The sequence below is a fragment of the Hermetia illucens genome, chromosome 4, assembly GCF_905115235.1.
Source record: "Hermetia illucens chromosome 4, iHerIll2.2.curated.20191125, whole genome shotgun sequence".
Taxonomy (NCBI): domain Eukaryota; kingdom Metazoa; phylum Arthropoda; class Insecta; order Diptera; family Stratiomyidae; genus Hermetia; species Hermetia illucens.
The window spans coordinates 99,262,301-99,282,031 of NC_051852.1; the positions used below are offsets into that span (position 1 = coordinate 99,262,301).

Consider the following 19,731-nt stretch of genomic DNA (forward strand, 5'->3'; position numbering starts at 1 on the left):
TCAACATTTCTTAATTTTTGCATTTACTCAAGGAAACAGTGCGAAGGCTACCACCAATCCCTACACAGAAGGAAAAATCTGACCGATGCTCTTAGAGAACTCGACTCCTGCGTGTATGTGCTACTTACGAGTAAGACGAACGGACTCTCGCAAGCTGGTGCAGCTACCTTACGACGGCCGTTTTGAGGTTCTTTTGTGAAAGCCACTCAATTTCAGTCTCGACGTCTAGTCTCCAGTCTGCTCATGAGAGCGTTGTACATACTATGGGCTCGGGGTGGTGTTCAGTCTTCAAAGCAGAACTAGAAAGAAATGATACGCGGTTAACATGATCCACAGTCTACAGATCAATATGCATCGGACGGTAACCGCTTATGGGTTACTAGCGCAGTTCATTGATAAGATAAAACCTGATATACTGCTCATGAGTGAACAATACGGAAACAAGGGCCTAGCTCATGGCACCACTATGTATCAGGTGTCGCAATCATCTGGGTTTGGGGGGCATCCACCTCAGGGTTATTGCCTAAGCCCAAGGTGATGGCTAGATTTCGTGCTTAGGGGTAACATTTTCCAGTGTCTATCTAATACCGAATGAGACGATGCCGGATTTTTTACGCGCTTTGATGCCCTGAAGGATCCTATCTTGACTTGAATGGGGTATGTCCAAAAGTTGACTCTAGAGGCAATTCTCGAAATTGTGGCGAGAACAGAGCTCGTCGTTTTAAACATCAGATCCATACCAATGTTCCGGTGCACAGGTGGCGAGAGAAGCGTTCCTGCCATATCTCTTGCGTTGCAATCATTGGTCTCGTTGGTGGATGGGTGGCGAGGTCTGGAAGACTACCTCGCAAGCGACCATCATTACATCGTAAACACCAGGAAATTTGTCGAAGCACTTGGAACAGGAACGGTATTGGCGTTGCAGCTGACACTGGGCATCGAAACGTGGCAAACTTTCTATGCATTGGTAGATGGCGTAAATTTCCGAGCTCTTGAAGGAGTGCCACAAATTCCGAAACTACCGGAAGGATGTATATAGCACAATGACAGATCAACCAAAAGAAACCTTCTTATCAGGAAAGGGAAACGCATATCGGCCAATTTGTATGCTTACCACGGCTGGAAAAATACTGGAAAAGCTTGCGGCGCAGCAGGGTTAGAAACATTCGAAATTTATTTCGAATGTTGTTAATTTGACTGACGGATGCCACCACCGGTGTTCTCCGTGGCGAAGTAGGCCTTTGCCAACTATTTTTGACAGAAAAAATAGTTGTGCGTGAAATCCGGGTCAATAGGTTGCGGTGGATGGGTCACCTAATCCGTATAAAATATACAACGAAAATATTCCTAGTAGGAAAAGAAGATGTGACAGAACCTAGAGCGATGGCGTAGGCCAGATCGGTGGTCTTCAGCGCGAAACCGGGATGTCTGCAACTCATTACTAGGGTAGGCCTAGACAGCATACCGGTAGTTGCGCCATTGGCTATGATGAAGATTAAAGTTAGAATATAGCAAGCCTGCATTTTATCTCAGAAGAAATTATATATGTATCATTACTTACAGCGAAAATAGTACTTCCTTTGTCTAGGCATAGGAGCTTGTGAATTGCATTAGGACTAGGTATCATAATTTCAAAATAAATTCTATATCTCATATAATATAGAAAAGAGGAAAATCAAAGGCACGAAACAGGATTGCAACGTTGATAGAAAAGGATCCAACAATTGAAAAAAGAACATAATATTAATGGAATGTTTTGCTTTGTAACCCTTTAACCCTATTGAAAAAACACAAACCATACAATCAGGGTCATTTGTATGAAGTAGGGTGGGAGCAAAAAGGACCGAGGTAATGTAAAATTTCGGATATCCATTGTATCTGGCGGGGTTTGAGCATGACACATAGCGAATTTTCCTTAGCTCAGTGTAATAACTAATTGAAAAACTTATCTAAAGTTACTGGCGTCATTCAGCGACGGAGAACAAATATTATAGGTGTTTTCCTGAAATTTTTATTAGAATTAAAAGCAACTTCGAGTCCCCCATCGACTCGTAACCGTCGTACTTGCATAAAACTAAAATAACAGCACCTGAGGGTTTACTTTTGATGAAATCATAAATCACAAGAACATTGTCCTTTTCTTCAGGAATTTTAAACGCAGGACATGTGGCCGGAAAAGATGAGGTTTCATCTTCCACTTTAACGCGGCTAGTGCCATAAGAAGCTACACGCTTGAGGCTCGGATAAATGAATAAAAATTTCGACACATCCTATTTGTAAATGGATGACTCCATTTTTAAATGGATTTGGTTTAGGTTCGAAAAATATGACAAGCTTTCTGGTAATTGTTTTTTATCATGGATTAGCTTAATCCACATATTTGGAAGTTCCCTTTGCTATGGAAATATTTTTATTTGCCTTGTTTACAAAACTAAATTCAACAACCTGAAAATTTGCATTGAAATTGTTTATGATATTCAGTGAATTTGAAATTTCATTCAGGAATTTCGAAACAATGGAGATTCCATGTTACTTACCTTCCGACTCATTGAATAATACTAAGCAGTTCATTAGCATATTCAGAATCTTATAAATTTGCATTTACTTGAAATGCTGCGTAGTGAAAATATTACAATATGAAATGTTGAATGGGAATCAAGGATTATTTCAGCAGTTTTACATATATCAACCTGTAGAGGCGGATCCTGCCTTCCCACTGAAAAGATATAAATGAAATCTAAGCCTTAAGACGGAAGACTTATTGTTTCTGTTACTCTTAAGAAGAACCGTTCATTATTTCCGTTTTAGAAATACACATATCTATAGGAGGAAGGAAATACAACATATTTTTAGATTGTAAGTTTGTGAGGCTTGAAATGAGCGAAATTTGCGGGGAAATTCTGAATATTTTGACTTACTTTGCTTGCTTATTTTTCGATTTCATCCTGACGAGTTTATATTTTAAAATTGGTTATTTTTAGAAATATCACTGAATAAACTTATATCTATGTATATAGTATGCACTAAACTGTAATTAACCATCATTAACATCAAACAAGCATTAAGCGGCAAACTATGATTAATAGTTGTTAGAAAGGAAGCACAAGCAACTGAACAGTTCCAAGTTTCGAGACAATTCACTTTAGATATACAAAACATAAAAGGACACAACTTTACACATGCAAAATCACAAACTGCTACTTATTTATGGAGAAATCAAATCATGAATCCTGAAAGAAAAAAATACAAAATTAACGAGAGGTTTACCTATATTTTCCATCGACTAAAGTTCTTGACCTAGGCGATGCAATGAATATAAAAAATAGGGAAGAAATATATACGTTTGGCAAATGTGAAATATTCTTCATTTTACTGCGGTAATCAGTGGCTTTCCTGAACACAAAATATGTTATTAGAAATGAAAAATGGGGAACTTAAATGGAAATAAAATTTGACGAGATGAAGGATATTCTTCCATGTAAAAGGGGGACTGTGCCCGAATGTGTTACTGCCTTGTTTAAACCCAACAACTGCCAACAACTGGAGATATTGCGTTTGTGAAATTCGCTCCTTATTCAAAAATTGAAGAAGAAGAAAAAGGAAAGCTTTATTATAATACCTACTTCTTTAAGTTTGTATGTTTTGCGCAACGAAGCTGAAACCTTTCACATATATTTATTTTAATAATATAGCAAATTAATATTTACAAGTTTTTCTTATTAAAAATTTATCTCTTACTTTTTACGATAATTCATATAAATATTTTAAAAATGTACCTATATTAAATAATCTTCAGACCATGTAGTCTATCAATGTCTACTTTCGTTTCAGAGGGTACTTTGGAAAAATGTAACGAACCAGGGGTTTTGTGGCTGTTCAAAAGCCTTTTGTTATGCTGACAGACAAGCCACATTTAATTGCTGCTGTCTAGTAATGGAAAGTGGGTGTCATTCTTGACATTCTTGCTCCTCTGCCTTATTTTAAATTATTATTTTCTACCGTTCCAGCAAAGTAGCCTTTAAAATTCCTGCTGAAACGCAACATCCTCCTCGGCAGGACAGCAAAAATATAGATAAAGCGAAATCAAACACGTCAGCGTCTGCTCACAGAAGAGAAAAAAATAGAATATTCTAGGAAAATCAGATTTAGTCATAAACCCTTAAAATCTACCTAAACAGACTAGACTGTGCCAACATCCAAGCCAAGGTTCCGTTCTCTCCGCTTTCCCTTTTTTCATTTTTTACCGCGGATATATCGGAACTCATCCCCACGCAAATTCTTGGAATATACCGATGACCTAATCGTCCTAAGAGGTGTACTATACAGCACAAAATTCGTCTGAATTCATATTTAGATGAGCTGTACCTATATTCCACCAAGTGGAAACTAGTCATTAATCCGCGAAAACACCAAAAAATGGATTTTAGAGAAAAAATGAAGACGACACCGAACATGGTTTCCGATGTCACAAATCTGTCCTTAAAATCCATACTTTTCCCATATGCCTTGGTGGCGCTATGCATTTAAACCTATCCAACATCCTTCCCTTCCCTTCAATAAGCCCACTCTACTAAATGTCTAGCAGTTAATTTCACCACTAGTGCCTTTTCATTTCATCTTCTGGACCGGCGTCTCCAACGTTGTTTGACCTCAAAGAAGGGATGATCCTTCGCCACTGTACCGGTCGGTAAAACGACGACAGTCCGAAGTGCATATGCAGCCAATTCTTTTATGAAACCTTTAAAACGCAGCGTACACGCAGTGAAATTTCACCCCAATCCCTTAGTTGCCGACTGACTGAGGATTGAGATCAGTTAGAAATATATTTTCAGCGCTAACCAATTTCCACACATCCTCATTCCCTATAGAAGCGATAGCCGCCATTAGGCAATGTGCTCGGCTTAAGGACATCGCGGAAGCTGGTGGCTAAGAATCATTGGAGGCAGAAGCGGTGGAATCAATGAAATGTCGGCCATATGCAGGCACCAGATTCACCGAAACATATTGTATCACCATCAGACTGAAGTTATCATTGAGAATTAGGACGATCTATTGCATAGACTGAGACGTCTACCTCGAATCAACTGTGTGATAAGTCAGTACTGCAACTACAGTCATTCCTGCGTTGTGATGCAGTTGCAACTGTCAGACTGGTCGCCCAGAAGATTGGGTGTCGTGATACTGAATTGAGTTCGTTTACAATACGGCGATACTCATTAAGACAGGATGGATTCCTAGGCTAATTTAAATCAGTACTGGCTATACCAGCTGACGGGTGAGAAGTAAAGTGCAGAGGGTTTACCGAAACTATACCAAAAAACAGTTTAAATATGTTCTAGCAGAAACTTTCTGGCGTATATAGTCGTACAACGTACACGAGGAACCAGCGAAGTTCTCCCCAAACCATTGTGGAATCTGAACAGAGCTTTCATACAGTGCGATTTTCAGTATCTGAAGCAAATGGATATTTGGATGGAATTTGCGGGTTACCCGCTCAGCAGCCGAGAAGGAGAAGGGCTGCCGAGTTTAATCAAGTGATTCCAAAGAGAAACTCATTATCGACCCGGGAATATAGTTTATCGTTTACAGTAATGCTTCTGACAGCGTCCTGCATACCTGGCTATCCAACTTCATACATATGTCTGTGTTGCATATCTGTGAAACAGTTTTTGGCAATCGTCATGGATAGGTTGGCATACCATCTTGTCGGCGCATTCATCTAAGAGTAACGGCACCACTGAACTCCTCCATTTAAGGAGAGGCATTTTCCACCTTCATTCATCGAATTCCCTTTGGTTTTATCTGGCACTGAACCCGCTTTCATGGTTACTGAATGATGCCAGACAATTAAATACGGCCTTAGGGTGATTTGACATTTTTGATATATTTCGATGATATGCTGGCACTGATGACTACCTCTGAAGTCTCCTGCGGATAGTTAATACGTTCGGTCGCGAAATTCGTTTAGACAAGTCGCATGCCAAACTTCGATACAGATATTTCCCATTGGTGGCTTCCACATCCAAAGATAGACTTCTATGTTATGTTATTTGCCTCGCGCTATATAAGAAAAGCTGCGACATAACACGCGAAGGCTCGAAAAGGGAGTTAAAAACTTATCTCTTTTCGTAACCCACTTACTCAATATGCCGTTGACGTCGCCATCTCTGAAGAATTCCAATTTGCACCGCATTTTCACTGACCTGATGCCGAGAAAGATGCCTTCTGACAACTTTTCGATACAAAGCTAAGCAATGCGCCCATGACTATATCGCCATTGCGAGCAACTTTAATGATCATGTGGGTGAAAAGGCAGACGGCAAAAAATGCCATGGTGGAAAAGAGTTTGGAGTACGCAATGAGGGTGGCGAGCGTATAGTCGGCTTTTGGGATACTCATGATTTTGTACGAATACATGTTTATCAAACGATTTTCTCATCTTCCTACATTTAACAATTTCTCATCTTCCTACATTTAACAAATCCACTATATCCTCATAAGATGCCGGCATTTTATTACCATCACTGGCTGTAAAGATGTTCGATGTGAGACCATCATACCTTAACATCCGTTGTTGACTGCCATTTTGCGAATGAAGCTACCGATAAAACGGATGATAAAGGCACTCCACCGGGCACTGAATGGTGGCGTGAGAAGAAAGAAAAAATGATTGCACTTACGCGATTACCAACCGTTACGAATGTGGAGGATTCGTGAAACCAAGTTAAAGACACAAACCACTAAGTGGTCTATACAACCCTCTGGTCACCAAGACAGGTAGGCGGTTCATCAACTGAGATACTTCAAATGAAGATCTGTGAAAAGAAACCGAGGGGTCTACAGCAAACATTGTCATACTGGATACTCGGGTCGGTGAGAGAGATCTGTATCGATTTTTCAAAATGCGACACCAACGCACACAGAATATCAAACACTTCTATTGTGTTAATGGCAAGATAGCGTTAATATTTCGAACAGATTTAAACGGAAGTTCATACGAATGAAATCGGGGAAAGCAGCAGGATCTGATGACGTTGCATCTGAGCTCTGGAAACACTCTAATGCAGGCAATTCTTTAATCGGGTAGAAGGTAGAACACCATCTAACTGGTAAGAAAGCAGAACCGTTCCCATATTGAAAAGGAAAGAAAGTACAGCAGAACGTTCAAATTAACGTCTCATCCGATTTCTATCCCATACTATGAAGATTTTTGAATGCATTCTTGACAGCCGTCTTAGCCATAGCATTCAAATAACCGTGAATCAAGCGGGGTTTGTCAAAAACGACGGAACTGCTGACACAAATTACGCTGCGCGGCATACTCATGGAGAAGCATCGTCTCACTCATCCGGTACTACCTACTACCAGAAGAACTCGTGCGCTGGGTGCAATTACTCTACCACGATCCGAAAAGTCAAGTTCGAAGTGTGGCGGGTGTATCAAACCCGCTTCTGTCTCTGTTGATGTTCATCAAGGAACCGTCCTCTCACCACTCCTCTTTGTTCTTGTTATGGACACCGTCACACGGGACATCCAACGTCCAGCGCCCTATACAGTGCTTTATGCAGATGATATTTTCCTAGCGTCTAATAGTAAAAATGATCTCGAGCAACTTGTCCAAAAATGGAATAAACGCCTCATGCAACACGGTCTCAGATTGAATCTGAATAAAACTGAAACCCATGAAACAGGCACAATTACTGTCAGCGGCAGTGACCTGCCCAGAACTGAGCGATTTAAATATCTCGGGTCAATGCTGTCAGCCAATGAAGAACTGCGCATTAACGCAACCTGGATGAAGTGACGTTCTATAACTGGTGTTCTTTGTGAAGGACGTATCAACGAACGTTTCAAATCTAAAATTTACCGCAATGTCGCAATGTCTCTATGATTCTGAGTGTTGGCCGACTATAAAAGATACGGCATCTTCCGGTAATGGAGATGAAGATGTTGCGCTGGACTAGTGTCGTGACACGTTTTGATCACAATCGAAATGAGGATATCCGGGATCGATATAGGGTTGCACCGATCATGGAAAAACTGCGAGGGAGGCGTTTTCAATGGTATGACCACGTAATTCGCGCGAACGAAAATTCACTTGCTAAAATTGTTCTGAACATCGAAGTCGATGATAAGCGACCAAAAGGCCGGTTGAAATAACGGTGACTTAATACCCTGGATGTTTCAAAAAAAAACTTTTTATACTTTTCCCAAGGTGGAATTTGATGCATATGACCATGTTTTGCTTTGAACTTTCACCTTGTTTCGTAAAATTTTTGGCAAAGGAAATGGATTAAGTATCTCCACCAAATGGGAGGTTTAGTTCGATGTAAAATTATTATATTTCATTTTTTAAACAATACAAACTAACGACAAATTACCATGAAAATTCACTTTTTCAATATTAATTTAATTGTCAAAATAAATATGGGCGCAAAATTGCAGCTTCCGTAGACTATTAGTATCTATGCATATGCAAAACATGCAACTTTGACAGGATAGACTAGTTTACTAGGCTTCCAGTCGATAGCACTCGGCTTATTTTTCCAAGCCACAAAAGATAGGACAATCTGTAAATAGCCGTCTTTTTTTGGATCACGGGGGGAAAATGGAGGGCAATCCGATTCCGAATGATCTATTTGAAATAATTGTTTCTATCACATCATACTTTTCACTAGAAATCTTGCGAAAACAATTCCGGAGTTGAGGTATACCTTTGATTTTGGTTCAACAAATAAAAAAATCATCAACGAGCTTTATATTAGTAACGCTATTGAATATTAAACTTTCCACCTAGGTTTAAAATAAGGATGGTCTCATCTCATGTAAACAGATACTGTAAATCGTCCTTCTGAAAAAATCCAACCTTTGATCAAAACAGTACCGGGAATTTTTAATTTAAAATGTTATTTTCGTTTTTTTTTTTTCAAGTTCATTTAAGCGCCAATACGTCGTTAGTATTTACCTGACAGCTGTTTGCATCAGTCAAGTTTTTACCCTTTGCCGCATTTAAGCGGAAAGAGTTTGACATTTTGTGTTGCTAACGGAATTTCGTTTGCTGTTGCATTGAAAAATTCGAGTGGTATAAAGAGAGAGATGGTGCTCGAAAATCATCATACTAGCCTAAGAGAGAGTGCTAGTGAACTTGGCATTGCATATGGACGCGTACAGCACATCGTGGTGACAATTTTGCATATAAGGCATGTCGCATCGTCCCACAAGCCCTGAACTTCGTGCAAAGACAACATCTAAAGACGGTTGCTGAAAATACGACTTCTGAAGTGACTAGCGATTACGATCATGAAGAGCATTATTACTGGTGATCTCTTGTCCAAACTTCAAATTCGTAGACCCACGAATTTGAAGTTTGGACAAGTTAACAATATTCCGAATGTCGCTTCGAAGTCGAACCGAATCCGAAAAAAACAGAATGCAACAAATGAGCTAAAGGTTATCGAATTGAAGCGATGCAGCGGGGTATGGACGAGTAGATGAAACGCTGGCACATGTGTTCAGACGGATGTTATTTTCAAGAGGAGAAAATAATTTGCCTGAAAATTGTGTCTTTTTTTATATATAAATTCCCGAACCTTTTGATCGTAAGGTATAAGCAAAAAGTTGATTTCAAAGATAATTTACTTTATTAGCTAATAAGTTTGTTAAAAAGATTCAAATACAGTATTTCGGAGACCAACTATCCCCTTTCTCAGAAGATAAAACATTGAGGAAAGGAACAGTTGTATTAGCCAATAAAGGAAATAACCTTGAATTGATGAATCTTTGAATCTTTTACTTAAAACTTTGGCAAACTAATTATCTCCTAATCCAATCCAATAAACACTATGTATATGTATAATTGATATGAAACTAACAGAAAATTATGTTAAATGAAGCCCCATTTGCTGATTCAGAATAGACTCAATTTAGCTCCTTACTATGCTTCACAATGCTGGAAAAGAAAGAAGCGCTACTTCCTCAACAATATTCCCTAATACAGCTAAAATCCTTTTCATCATTATTTATCTTGACTTTTCTTTAAACGAAACTTTTCAGCTTCCGTTACTTTCTTTGTCGTTTTTCTTTCCTTTTTATTTGCTCTGAAAAATGTATTTTCGTTACCCCATGCTGTGCGAAATTCTATTTTGCCTCCCGTATTTTTGAACTCTATAGGAAAATTTATGGATGGTCTTTTGAAGGACGAAGGGTAAAAATTACCGGAAGAATAGAAATAGTGAAATACAATTATTTTAACATTTTACGGTGAAAACAAGGTTAGGTTTTGTAGTCTTGTTGCAAGCAAACACTTAATGTTCATTCCTGTGTATGCAGAATGAAGGATTCGAAAGGGTGGATGGGCTCAATGGTGAATTGTGTGTACTTTGCATTGTTAAATATGCGTTTCTGTGAGATCAGTGAATAATTATAATGAACATGATGAAACATAAAGATGAATTCATAATAATAATGAAAGTAACGTCAAATGAAAACTTCATAAACCGAATGAAATGAGCATAACAAATTATTTCTCATATGTATATGCATTTCATCGCTCCGCGTACATCGTTATTGTTACTTTAATGTGATTCATTTTTCTTCAAAATATCTATGGATTACCAGATACTTCCAGTGTGTAACAACGAAAAGAACATATACATTTATTTTACATTAATATTAAGTGTACAGGACATTTAAACATTTACCACGTATTTTTTACTTTGTTGAAACTTACAGGGTACTCGATGCCAAGTTTGTGTCTTCATGTTTTAATTGACCATCGAGAGCCAAGCCCCATTTGTCCTTATTGTTGGCCAGCAAAGGTGTTAATTCGAAAACTTTTGATAGAGTAAAGCCTGGTGCTACATGTAATCCATCCCTTCAAATAATTATTGTGATTTGCATTATGTAGTTTTGTTTACATCGTTTCAATACCACATTCTATTGTCTACCGTGAATTCTGAAATCTTTTGTGGGTTTCGTAATTTTAACTACACATGTAAGTGCTAAATGCAAAAAATTCTAGCATATGGGTAAAATGCGGAGGAGTACATGATTTACAGATAGTCCAATCCCCTCATTCAAATTCATCATAACATCCGGCAGCTTCAGCCCAAGCGGCAAGCTTTAACCCATTGAAATATCAGAAAATTAGCAGAATTGTAAAATAGTTATTTCTCGTCAATACTGAGCGTCTGCCCAGAAAACGATAGCAACGCAATGATTCAAAGATTACCGAAGTCTTTGTAACTATAAAGCTGGTTGGACCACAAATGGTCAATTGAACTTCTTTTATGCCCAAAAAGGTTGCAATGTCCTCACTATAGCTTATCAAAGAAGTTATCTATGTCTAGAGATACCAGCTCAATAAAGCTGAATTCACCAAAAATATTAAGGATATTAGCATGCGTTGGCTCTCTTGTTTGGCACCATTTATTACTTCAATTACACGTTGACACGGTTTTCAGAATGCGCTCTTTGTGCGTGGCGCGTAGAAGCGTAGTGAGGTAACCACAGAGCATGTGATTAAGCATAGTCTGCAATTAACAAGAACTAAGCCCAAAAATTGAAAGATATCTCAAGTATGACAAGACAAATGAAAACAGTAAAGCCAAATGATTTACTATCATAAAGGGCAAACTGTCTAAGGACAAACGCTTTTGAGGTACAACCACTTTATCAGCAAAACCAACCAAGAAGCTGTTGACCACAGAGTCTTCTCCCCATAAATGCCAAATAGAAATGAATCTGCTAGATGGGGAAATCTCAGTCGTAGCTTGGCGAAAGGTGGTTTTAGTGGGAGAATCCCAAGCTCTCAAGGCACATGAACCCTAGGGTTAGTCTTCTGTAGATTTCCACCTCTTAAAAAAAAAACTAAATTTCTGGTGAGATTATGTTAAACGGATAATAATTGAATAATAAAAGGACAGACTTGTGAGGAATTACTAGACCTTCCTACAGGAACGATCGCAAGAGGCGGGTATGAACATACATATTTTTGTGTAAATATGCACGTGTTTCCTCATCTCTGGTGTGTGAATCAAAATCGCTATAGGGAGGATACCTAGAACATAAAATCAGCATGGAGGATGAGAGAAGAAATAAATTACAAAGCAAGGGTTCGGAATCCAATATCGCCAGGTTTTGGGAGTGAGCAAGCGGGTTCCTGGCCGTCGATATTCCTTGACCGTAGTGTCTCGGCGGTGGACAACTGGGCTCTAATGCATCTAATGCTACAAATGTTTTTCATTTGGAGTATGAGGTGCTTAACCACATTCTATCAAGAACACCAATATGAAAGGCGAAGCATGATTGGATCAAAGAAGGTCGCTGGCTGTCGAAGGCGATGTCGACACCCATCGCCAAGGCCAAAGACGGCCAAAGAGAAATCTGACGGAAGCTAAGTAAACAATAAATGTTAAGGAATGTGTAAAATGAGTAATCAGCAAGCAAAGAAAATGCGAAACCAAGGGAAAATAAAAACTGTGGACGGACCAAGGTCGCGAATAAAAAGAGAAAGAAGAAACCAAAGGTGCGAATTCAACGCGAGCAATCCTCCAACAAAGGAAACCTATCATACGCGGAGACACTTAAAAAAGTCGAAGCAGACATCGACCTAAAAAATCAGGCCGGAAATGTAAGCAAGATCCGAGGGACCTTGAAAGACGATCTGATGCTTCAGATGAAAAAATCTCTTATGTTTAAACACTTTGTGAAAGAATGCATTACCGGCATTGGACTCTCGAATGAGGAAGCAAAGACAATAACGCAAAGGGCCAATGTCATTTAGGGGCCTTTGTCCAGTTAGTTATAGTTCGGGCCCACGAAGCTAACGTAAACACCCTCCGGAAAGAGAGTGTGGCTCAGCCATAGACATCACATTTGTCAGTCCTGCGCTGGAGTGTGGAATGTCCTGGCACATTAGCGAGTGCAATACCCACTGTGATCATCAGATAATTATCTTCGAACTATGGAGAGCTGGTCTACAAAGGCACTGCATGAGCAAACCTTCATGGAAATGTGGCTAGACTGACTTACTAAGATTTTCAGCCCCATGGAAGGAGGTACCCATGGGACACAATTCATCACTATGGCATGGGAGGAGCACATTCGCCAGTAGACAACTCAACTTTTTGAGAAATAAACGACTGGCCAGTCTTCGATCATTCTGCCGCTGAGCCAAGCGAATAACCCAGTGGGCAGTAGCTAGAACCGATCAGATGCAAAAAGACCGTGTATGTAAGCAAACCCGCAAAAACCTCAAGCTAGCCATCCGGCGCAGTAACAGCGAATGTGTCAAGAAGCTATGCTCTGAGGCGGATATAAATCCGTGGATAGCGCCTATGGAATTGTAATAGAATAACTCAGAGGCCAGTCATCCCCAAACATGGCCTACCCTCTTGTTGAAAATCTTCCAGGGACTTTTCCCAGGCAAGAGGTTGCCGTTGATATCTTGCAGAGATCTTAGAATCTGACGGTAATTTCCACATCAACCAAAGACGAGCTTTTGGTGATCTGCAGCAGAATAAGCAAAAACAAAGCTCCGGGGTTGGACACAAAACCAAATAAAGCCATTAAACTTGCTGTGAAATTTAAACCGGACATATTTGCTGACTCGTTCGAAGCATGCATATCCGAGGGGATATTTCCAGTAACATGGAAACAGCGAGAGCTGCTTAAGGCTGGTAAACCTCCAGGTGAGGCACCCTCCTGAAGGCCCACATGTCTTCTAGACACTGTGGGAAAAACGTTGGCGCCGATAATCGATAATAATATTATAGTTGTTGAATCTCGGGCGATCGCAATGCGGGCCACGTTATATCGTATAAGGTACGGTACTCCTGTAGTGTATCCTTACGGTATTGAATGAAGTGTTCTGACAAACTTCAAGGCCGATTATTAATAGTTGTTGAGAGCCAAGGAGATTTTTAACATCGGCAGTATGGGTTCCTTAAGGCGAAATCAACCATCGATGACATCAAATTGATTACTGGCTTGACCGAAAATTTAATTCACAGAAAGGGCAGTATCAGCAAACATTCCGTGGAAGTGACCCTGGACGTGAGAAATGCATTTCATTTCAGCTCATTGAAGCTTTATACAGAAGACCCTGGCGTCCATTTATATTCTACCTATATTGCTGCTATTGTCGATAGTTTCTTGCAAGCATGGTGACTCTAGAATGACACCGACGACAGACTCCAGCAATATGCAGTCTCCTCGAGAATCGCACAGGGCTCTGTACTAGGCTTACTAGAATGTCATGTACAATGATATACTTAATCTTCCATTTCTCAAGGAGGCCATGATGTTGGGCTTCGCTGCTGATATGTCGTCGCAAAGCATCTCCAAGACGCTGAGTTGAGCTCTTGCGAGAGGTTAGAGAGCGCCAAACTGGTACTTGCGGGAAAGAAACGGAAGCGGTCCTCATCACTAAGCGCTAACATTAGAATTGAAATTGAAATGCAAATCCCAATTTTAAGCAGTACATAGAGGATACTTCCGAAGAAACATCCATCGCAAGTGTGGCGCTAGCAAGAATGATGCCGAATATAGAAGGGCCGCAGCATACTTACAGACTGCTTACAGTCAGAGTGGTGAGATCCATCTTACTGTATGCAGTCCCAGTTTAGAGAACAGCGCTGAATGTTTTATGTAACGTATATATAAACCGAGCGCGGTCCCCAGGAGAACAGCCGTAAAGGTGTGCCCAACCGTCAGGACCGTTCCAGATGATGCAGATATGGAAACGAATAACTAACCAGTTCATGAGCTTATGCTCGAATTTTTGGACTTCAATCAATAGATATGGGTCAGAATCTATCGCACACATAAAAAGGAGATATCAGGTGTTATATATGCCGCAGAGTATTTTCTATCAAATATTCGTCGCTATCTTGCTACACTGGATAGCTGTCCCTTTAGGTTTGAAGGATCATTGGGCCAAACAAAAGTGGCTTTGATCTAGACAAGTTAGCAACACATCAGATATTCTCTCTGTTCTTGTCGATAAAAAACCTGTTTGGATGTGCTGCACAACATTTTCATTTCATCATTCACAAACAAGGACATTTATGATAGCAAATCCAGGGAAAAATTATACAAGGCGAAGCCAGATAAAAGCAACAAAACTAGTCTCGAGACTTCTTACTACCAACAGTCATCTAAGCGAAGGGGATATCTGATCCTACATCCTTTTTAGCAGACCCTGGAAAAAGTTATTCATGATGCTGAAGTTAATGCCAAAGATGCTATCCTTTTCAAATCAACCTAAACACTGGGCTAAACTGACGATATGGTGATAATAGGACGAATACCTCAGGGAATACAAGCAAATGAGCAGGGAACAAGAGATATAAACATATAAACAAAAACATAAAGAATGGCAACCCCTCCAGAAAGGATGGACAATTTCCTAACCCATTAAACGAAGAACTTTGTAAGTTCAGACTAATAGCCTGCGGTGGGTGGATCATCTAAACCATATAGAGAGACAATTCGGGCAATATTTGAAGATTATTGCCAAACTTTAATTTATAAATCAGATCATCATTCAAATGAGAACATAGCGGCCTAACATAGTGAAAGCTACACTTGAGATTATAATTCAGAGAGCGTTGATTTCTTTACTTACTTCAGAAATAAGTATTCAAACGATACACATGAAATATGGAGAAGGTATTCTCATAGTAAAATGGGAATGCTTACATGGCAATAATATACCAGATTTTTCTAAAATAATTACCTATCCTGGACTATGCACCTGCAAACTTCAGTTTTACTTAGACCTTAAAAAAATGAATAAAAGCCGTGAAAAATAAAATGATGGATTGCAGATTGGATTCGGTTTGAAGGGAAGTTCGAGGTGACCTTGACTATTCAGAAAAGCAGATTTCCCGTCTTTGTGTTATCATTATCCGCTATTCTCGACTTAAACACAAGCACGTGTAAATTTTGTAATACTCATAAAAATCCTTGCTGAAATTTTTAAAAATAAGAAAGCAGTTGTGTTAAATACAAAAATTATATAAAATCAAGAAAAACCGAAATATTAAGAATTGCATGAAACTTCTTTGAACCGTAAAAAGGTGTTAGTATGATAATAAATTTATTGCTAATTATCTACGTGAAATAAAATCCACTTAAAGAAAAAAAACTGAAAATATTGCGCCCAATTTTCCATCAAAGTTATACAGACCGTAAAGCAAATCAAGAGGTAAAGCTTAGGAAAATATAACAAAAAATAAATCTTACATTGTACTAGACGCCAAATTTGTATCCTCGTGCTTAAGTTGACCATCGAGAGCTAAGCCCCGCTTATTTGTGTTACCTTGGAGTAAAGGTATTAAAGTAAAAACTTTCGATAATGTAAAACCTGGCACCACGGGATTGTCTCTAAATATATGCGAATAGTTTTTATTATAATTTTTTTAAGGAAGTAAATATTTAAAAAATTTTGTAATCACATATCCTAAGCTTATATATAAAGTAACCTAAACTTATGTGTAAACAAAGCGAACATTTGCATGTTTTCATGAGGGATGGACTTGGTCCCGAATCAATAGAGTAAAATTATTGATTTTTATGGAAATGCTGCAACTGACAGTTTGGTGAAACAAGGATACGATTCGAGCGCAAAAGATCAAATATATAGAAATTTCAAACGTTGACATCACTGTATTCAAAGATGAAAATTCTAGTTCCTCCTCTGATTAAAAAAATCACGAAACCCATCAAGTCTAATTTCGTTCAATTAACATTCGATCAGTGCAAGATGAGGGTACTCACTCTGATTCCGTTTCGGCAACAATGCATTTATATTGTGCGGTCGAAAATAGACAAATATCCGCAAATTGTCTAACAAATACTTTAATTTTTTTAACAGTCCTATTAGAGTTATTTGCCACGTGCACATTAACTGATATCGTTTCACCATGGTGATATAACTGGAAGTATAACAAAAATATATATAAATTGTTTAATTATCATTCTTTTTACGTATGATAAGATTAAATATTAAAGTAAAGAAACAAACATCGAAACAGTAGCAAAGCAGCCTAAACAATCTCTAAATTTCGCAGAAAATACGAATTCTATTCACGAATGTGCTTTTGTTGGAAGAACGATAAAAACTGAATGCAGTAGTACTTAGATACATCTTAATGAAGATATGTGTATCACACAATTCAATACGTTGAACATTTGATTCGATTTAGGAAAAGTATTGTGGTCCCCCTAATTCTCATGAGTACATAATTCTAAGAACTCAAAATATGCCTCCATCGGGAACGAACCATCAGTTTCGGTTTTTGTTAAAATTGGGCGCTTTGTAGAAAACTGGGACTCGTGTACCAAATTTCTTCCCAATTTATACAATCCGGTATTAACTGGATCCGGATTGAGGACCCCTTTAAACCAAAGGCAAAATTATTTCTGCTTCAACCAGCTTAGGCCTGAATTAGAATCATAGAATCATATCCTGTGACGGAACAATGGGTGAGTTGATTGAGCGTAAGCCTCTCGATCTCGTTGCCCCGGGTTCAAATTCCGCTTCTAGACTCAACACCTTTACAACTTTAAGTATGGTGTTAGTAACCTAAAGCAAGCAAGCAAAACGAAAATGAGACTCTCCGAATGTCTGCTACTCCACAAAATAATCAACGGAAGACATATGCATATTTGCGAATATCTATAAAGAAGAAGAAGAAAGAAAAAAGAAAACACGTGACATCTACTTTTGGTCACAGTGCTCCAAAAGTAGAGGTGAAGGACTGGAGCTTAGGTTAAATAAGAACAAGTTGGAAACTCATACGTTACCAAACAAAACCGTCAGCCATTGTCCTCTCATTCTGTTCGTGGCGCAGTCAAAAAAGTAGATCACCCCGTCTCTTAAGTAAGCATTAACTGGAGCTTAGGTTAAATAAGAACAAGTTGGAAACTCGAAGCTTAGCGCTTCAGGCATGAATGATTTTGTTGATCTTTCATGTAATAATATTCGGGTAAAAACGATGGTTTCACTTATACATAGCTTGTAGCTACGTTGAACCCACCCGATATTCAATTCGATGTGGTGCTGACATTTTATCTCTTAGGAAGTGCCAATCGGACGGAAAAGTGTCAACTTTGACATATTGTTATTTTGTTAATAATAGTGGGATTTCCACCAAACTTTCCAACAGACTATCCCATATTAAAGCCTGTATTAACGCAATGATGGGTCTAGGATGAACTTATTATTTGGTGTCAATTGGTACAACCGTTTCTAAGAACAGTACGTGTGACAGACAGACAGGCGGTCAGACAGATGATACGTGAGGAGTTGCCAGATCTTCTAACCGGTGCGACCCCGGTTGGCAGATTAGGGCATAACTATTGATGTAAAATATGTGTTCATGTATTTTTCTTTTCTAATTGTATAAGGGCTAAGGTGTCATCTCGAAACCCCAGAATCCGTGTTTTTTGGGAGTGAGCAAGCGAGCTCCCGGCCGTCGATATCCCTCGGCTGCAGTGCCTCGATGGTGGACAACTTGGCATCAAGTACTACAAGTGATTTAGATTTGGAGAAAGAGGTGTTCAAGCGAAGCAAGATATTGCCAAGAACACCAATAACGAAGGCGAAAAAAGATGGGCTGGAAGAAAATTGCTGGCCCAAGAAAGCGGTTTCGACACCCACCGGATCTGTCCAAGAAGGACTACGGCGGGAGATACTCTAAAATCAAGGGATTGGCCCATACAGGAGGAGCTCTTCAATTTTCCGATTTCCACCAATGCCAAAAATGGTAAGAAGTCTGGAAAGCATCTTAAATGGAGTGTTTAAAAAGGCTGATCCGGGCAGGACTCATAGAACATATCGAACAGAGCCCTGACAAGCAGGAACTTCCCTTCATGCAACAAAAATATTTGAGCTGTCCGAGTTCATCAAGGGCAAGCACAACGTTCACCAAGGTATTAAAAACATGGTGAGCGCCATTAAGATGCTTTTAATAGATCGCAGGAAGAGGAAAGCACCCAAGCAAAAGTAGAAACCGCCACAGTGTCACAGGCGACCCAAGTAACACCTAACCGTAGTGTCATCGACCGTCTACCAAATAAAAAAGTGTGAAAGGTGGTTATCCTCTGGGGAACTAGCAGGCACCTAAGAGGAAAAAAAGGACGAAACTACTACCGAAAACCGAAACTAAAAGTACGGCAGGAAGGAAGCCTGAGCCGAGGCGATGCTTAAGATGAAAAAATTCAGCTTGGGCAAAACTGATGGCTTGAGTTTAAAACTCACTTGGGGGAAAAAACATGAGATTTATATGCAGTGTAAGGATCTCGATGAAGTAACACCCAGAGGAGAAATTTGCACTGCGTTGAAATAGCAATTTTATTTGGAGGAACGGCGCAATAACCGGTGTCTAGTCTAGGCCTGTCTTAATAAGACATCCCGGTTTTGCGCCGAGATCTACCAATTCGATATCCCTAAAAGCTGTCTGGTGTCCTGACCTACGCCATCGCTCTATCTCAGGCAGGATCTGCCTTGTCTTCTTTTTGCTACCGTACATATTGCCCGTATACACTTTCCGGGTGGGATCATCCTCATCCATACGGATTAGGTGACCCGCCCACAGCAACCTTTTGAGCTCGATTTTATCGCCTCGTTGTATCGCTCATAGATTTCGTCGTTGTACGGAACCGTTCATCCTCATGCTGGGTGCCAACATATTTTCGGACTATTCTTCTCTCGAACGCGGCCAA

At 39.4% G+C, this 19,731-nt stretch overlaps 1 protein-coding gene across 5 annotated transcripts in view; it reads right to left on the bottom strand.

Annotated features, from left to right (window-relative positions):
* LOC119653444 (beta-arrestin-1) overlaps positions 1 to 19,731 on the bottom strand; it is a 371,918-nt gene that overhangs the window by 20,001 nt on the left and 332,186 nt on the right. For 3 of the 5 annotated variants that reach the window (XM_038058036.1, XM_038058038.1, XM_038058037.1), the window contains 3 exons: positions 16,783 to 16,940; positions 10,730 to 10,873; positions 3,268 to 3,297 (listed from right to left, as the gene is read on the bottom strand). In XM_038058036.1, the coding sequence (XP_037913964.1) occupies positions 3,268 to 3,297; positions 10,730 to 10,873; positions 16,783 to 16,940 (332 nt within the window). Of the gene's footprint in view, positions 1 to 3,267; positions 3,298 to 10,729; positions 10,874 to 16,248; positions 16,390 to 16,782; positions 16,941 to 19,731 lie in introns of all 5 variants that reach the window. The other 2 variants (XM_038058040.1, XM_038058039.1) reach the window with 2 other exon arrangements.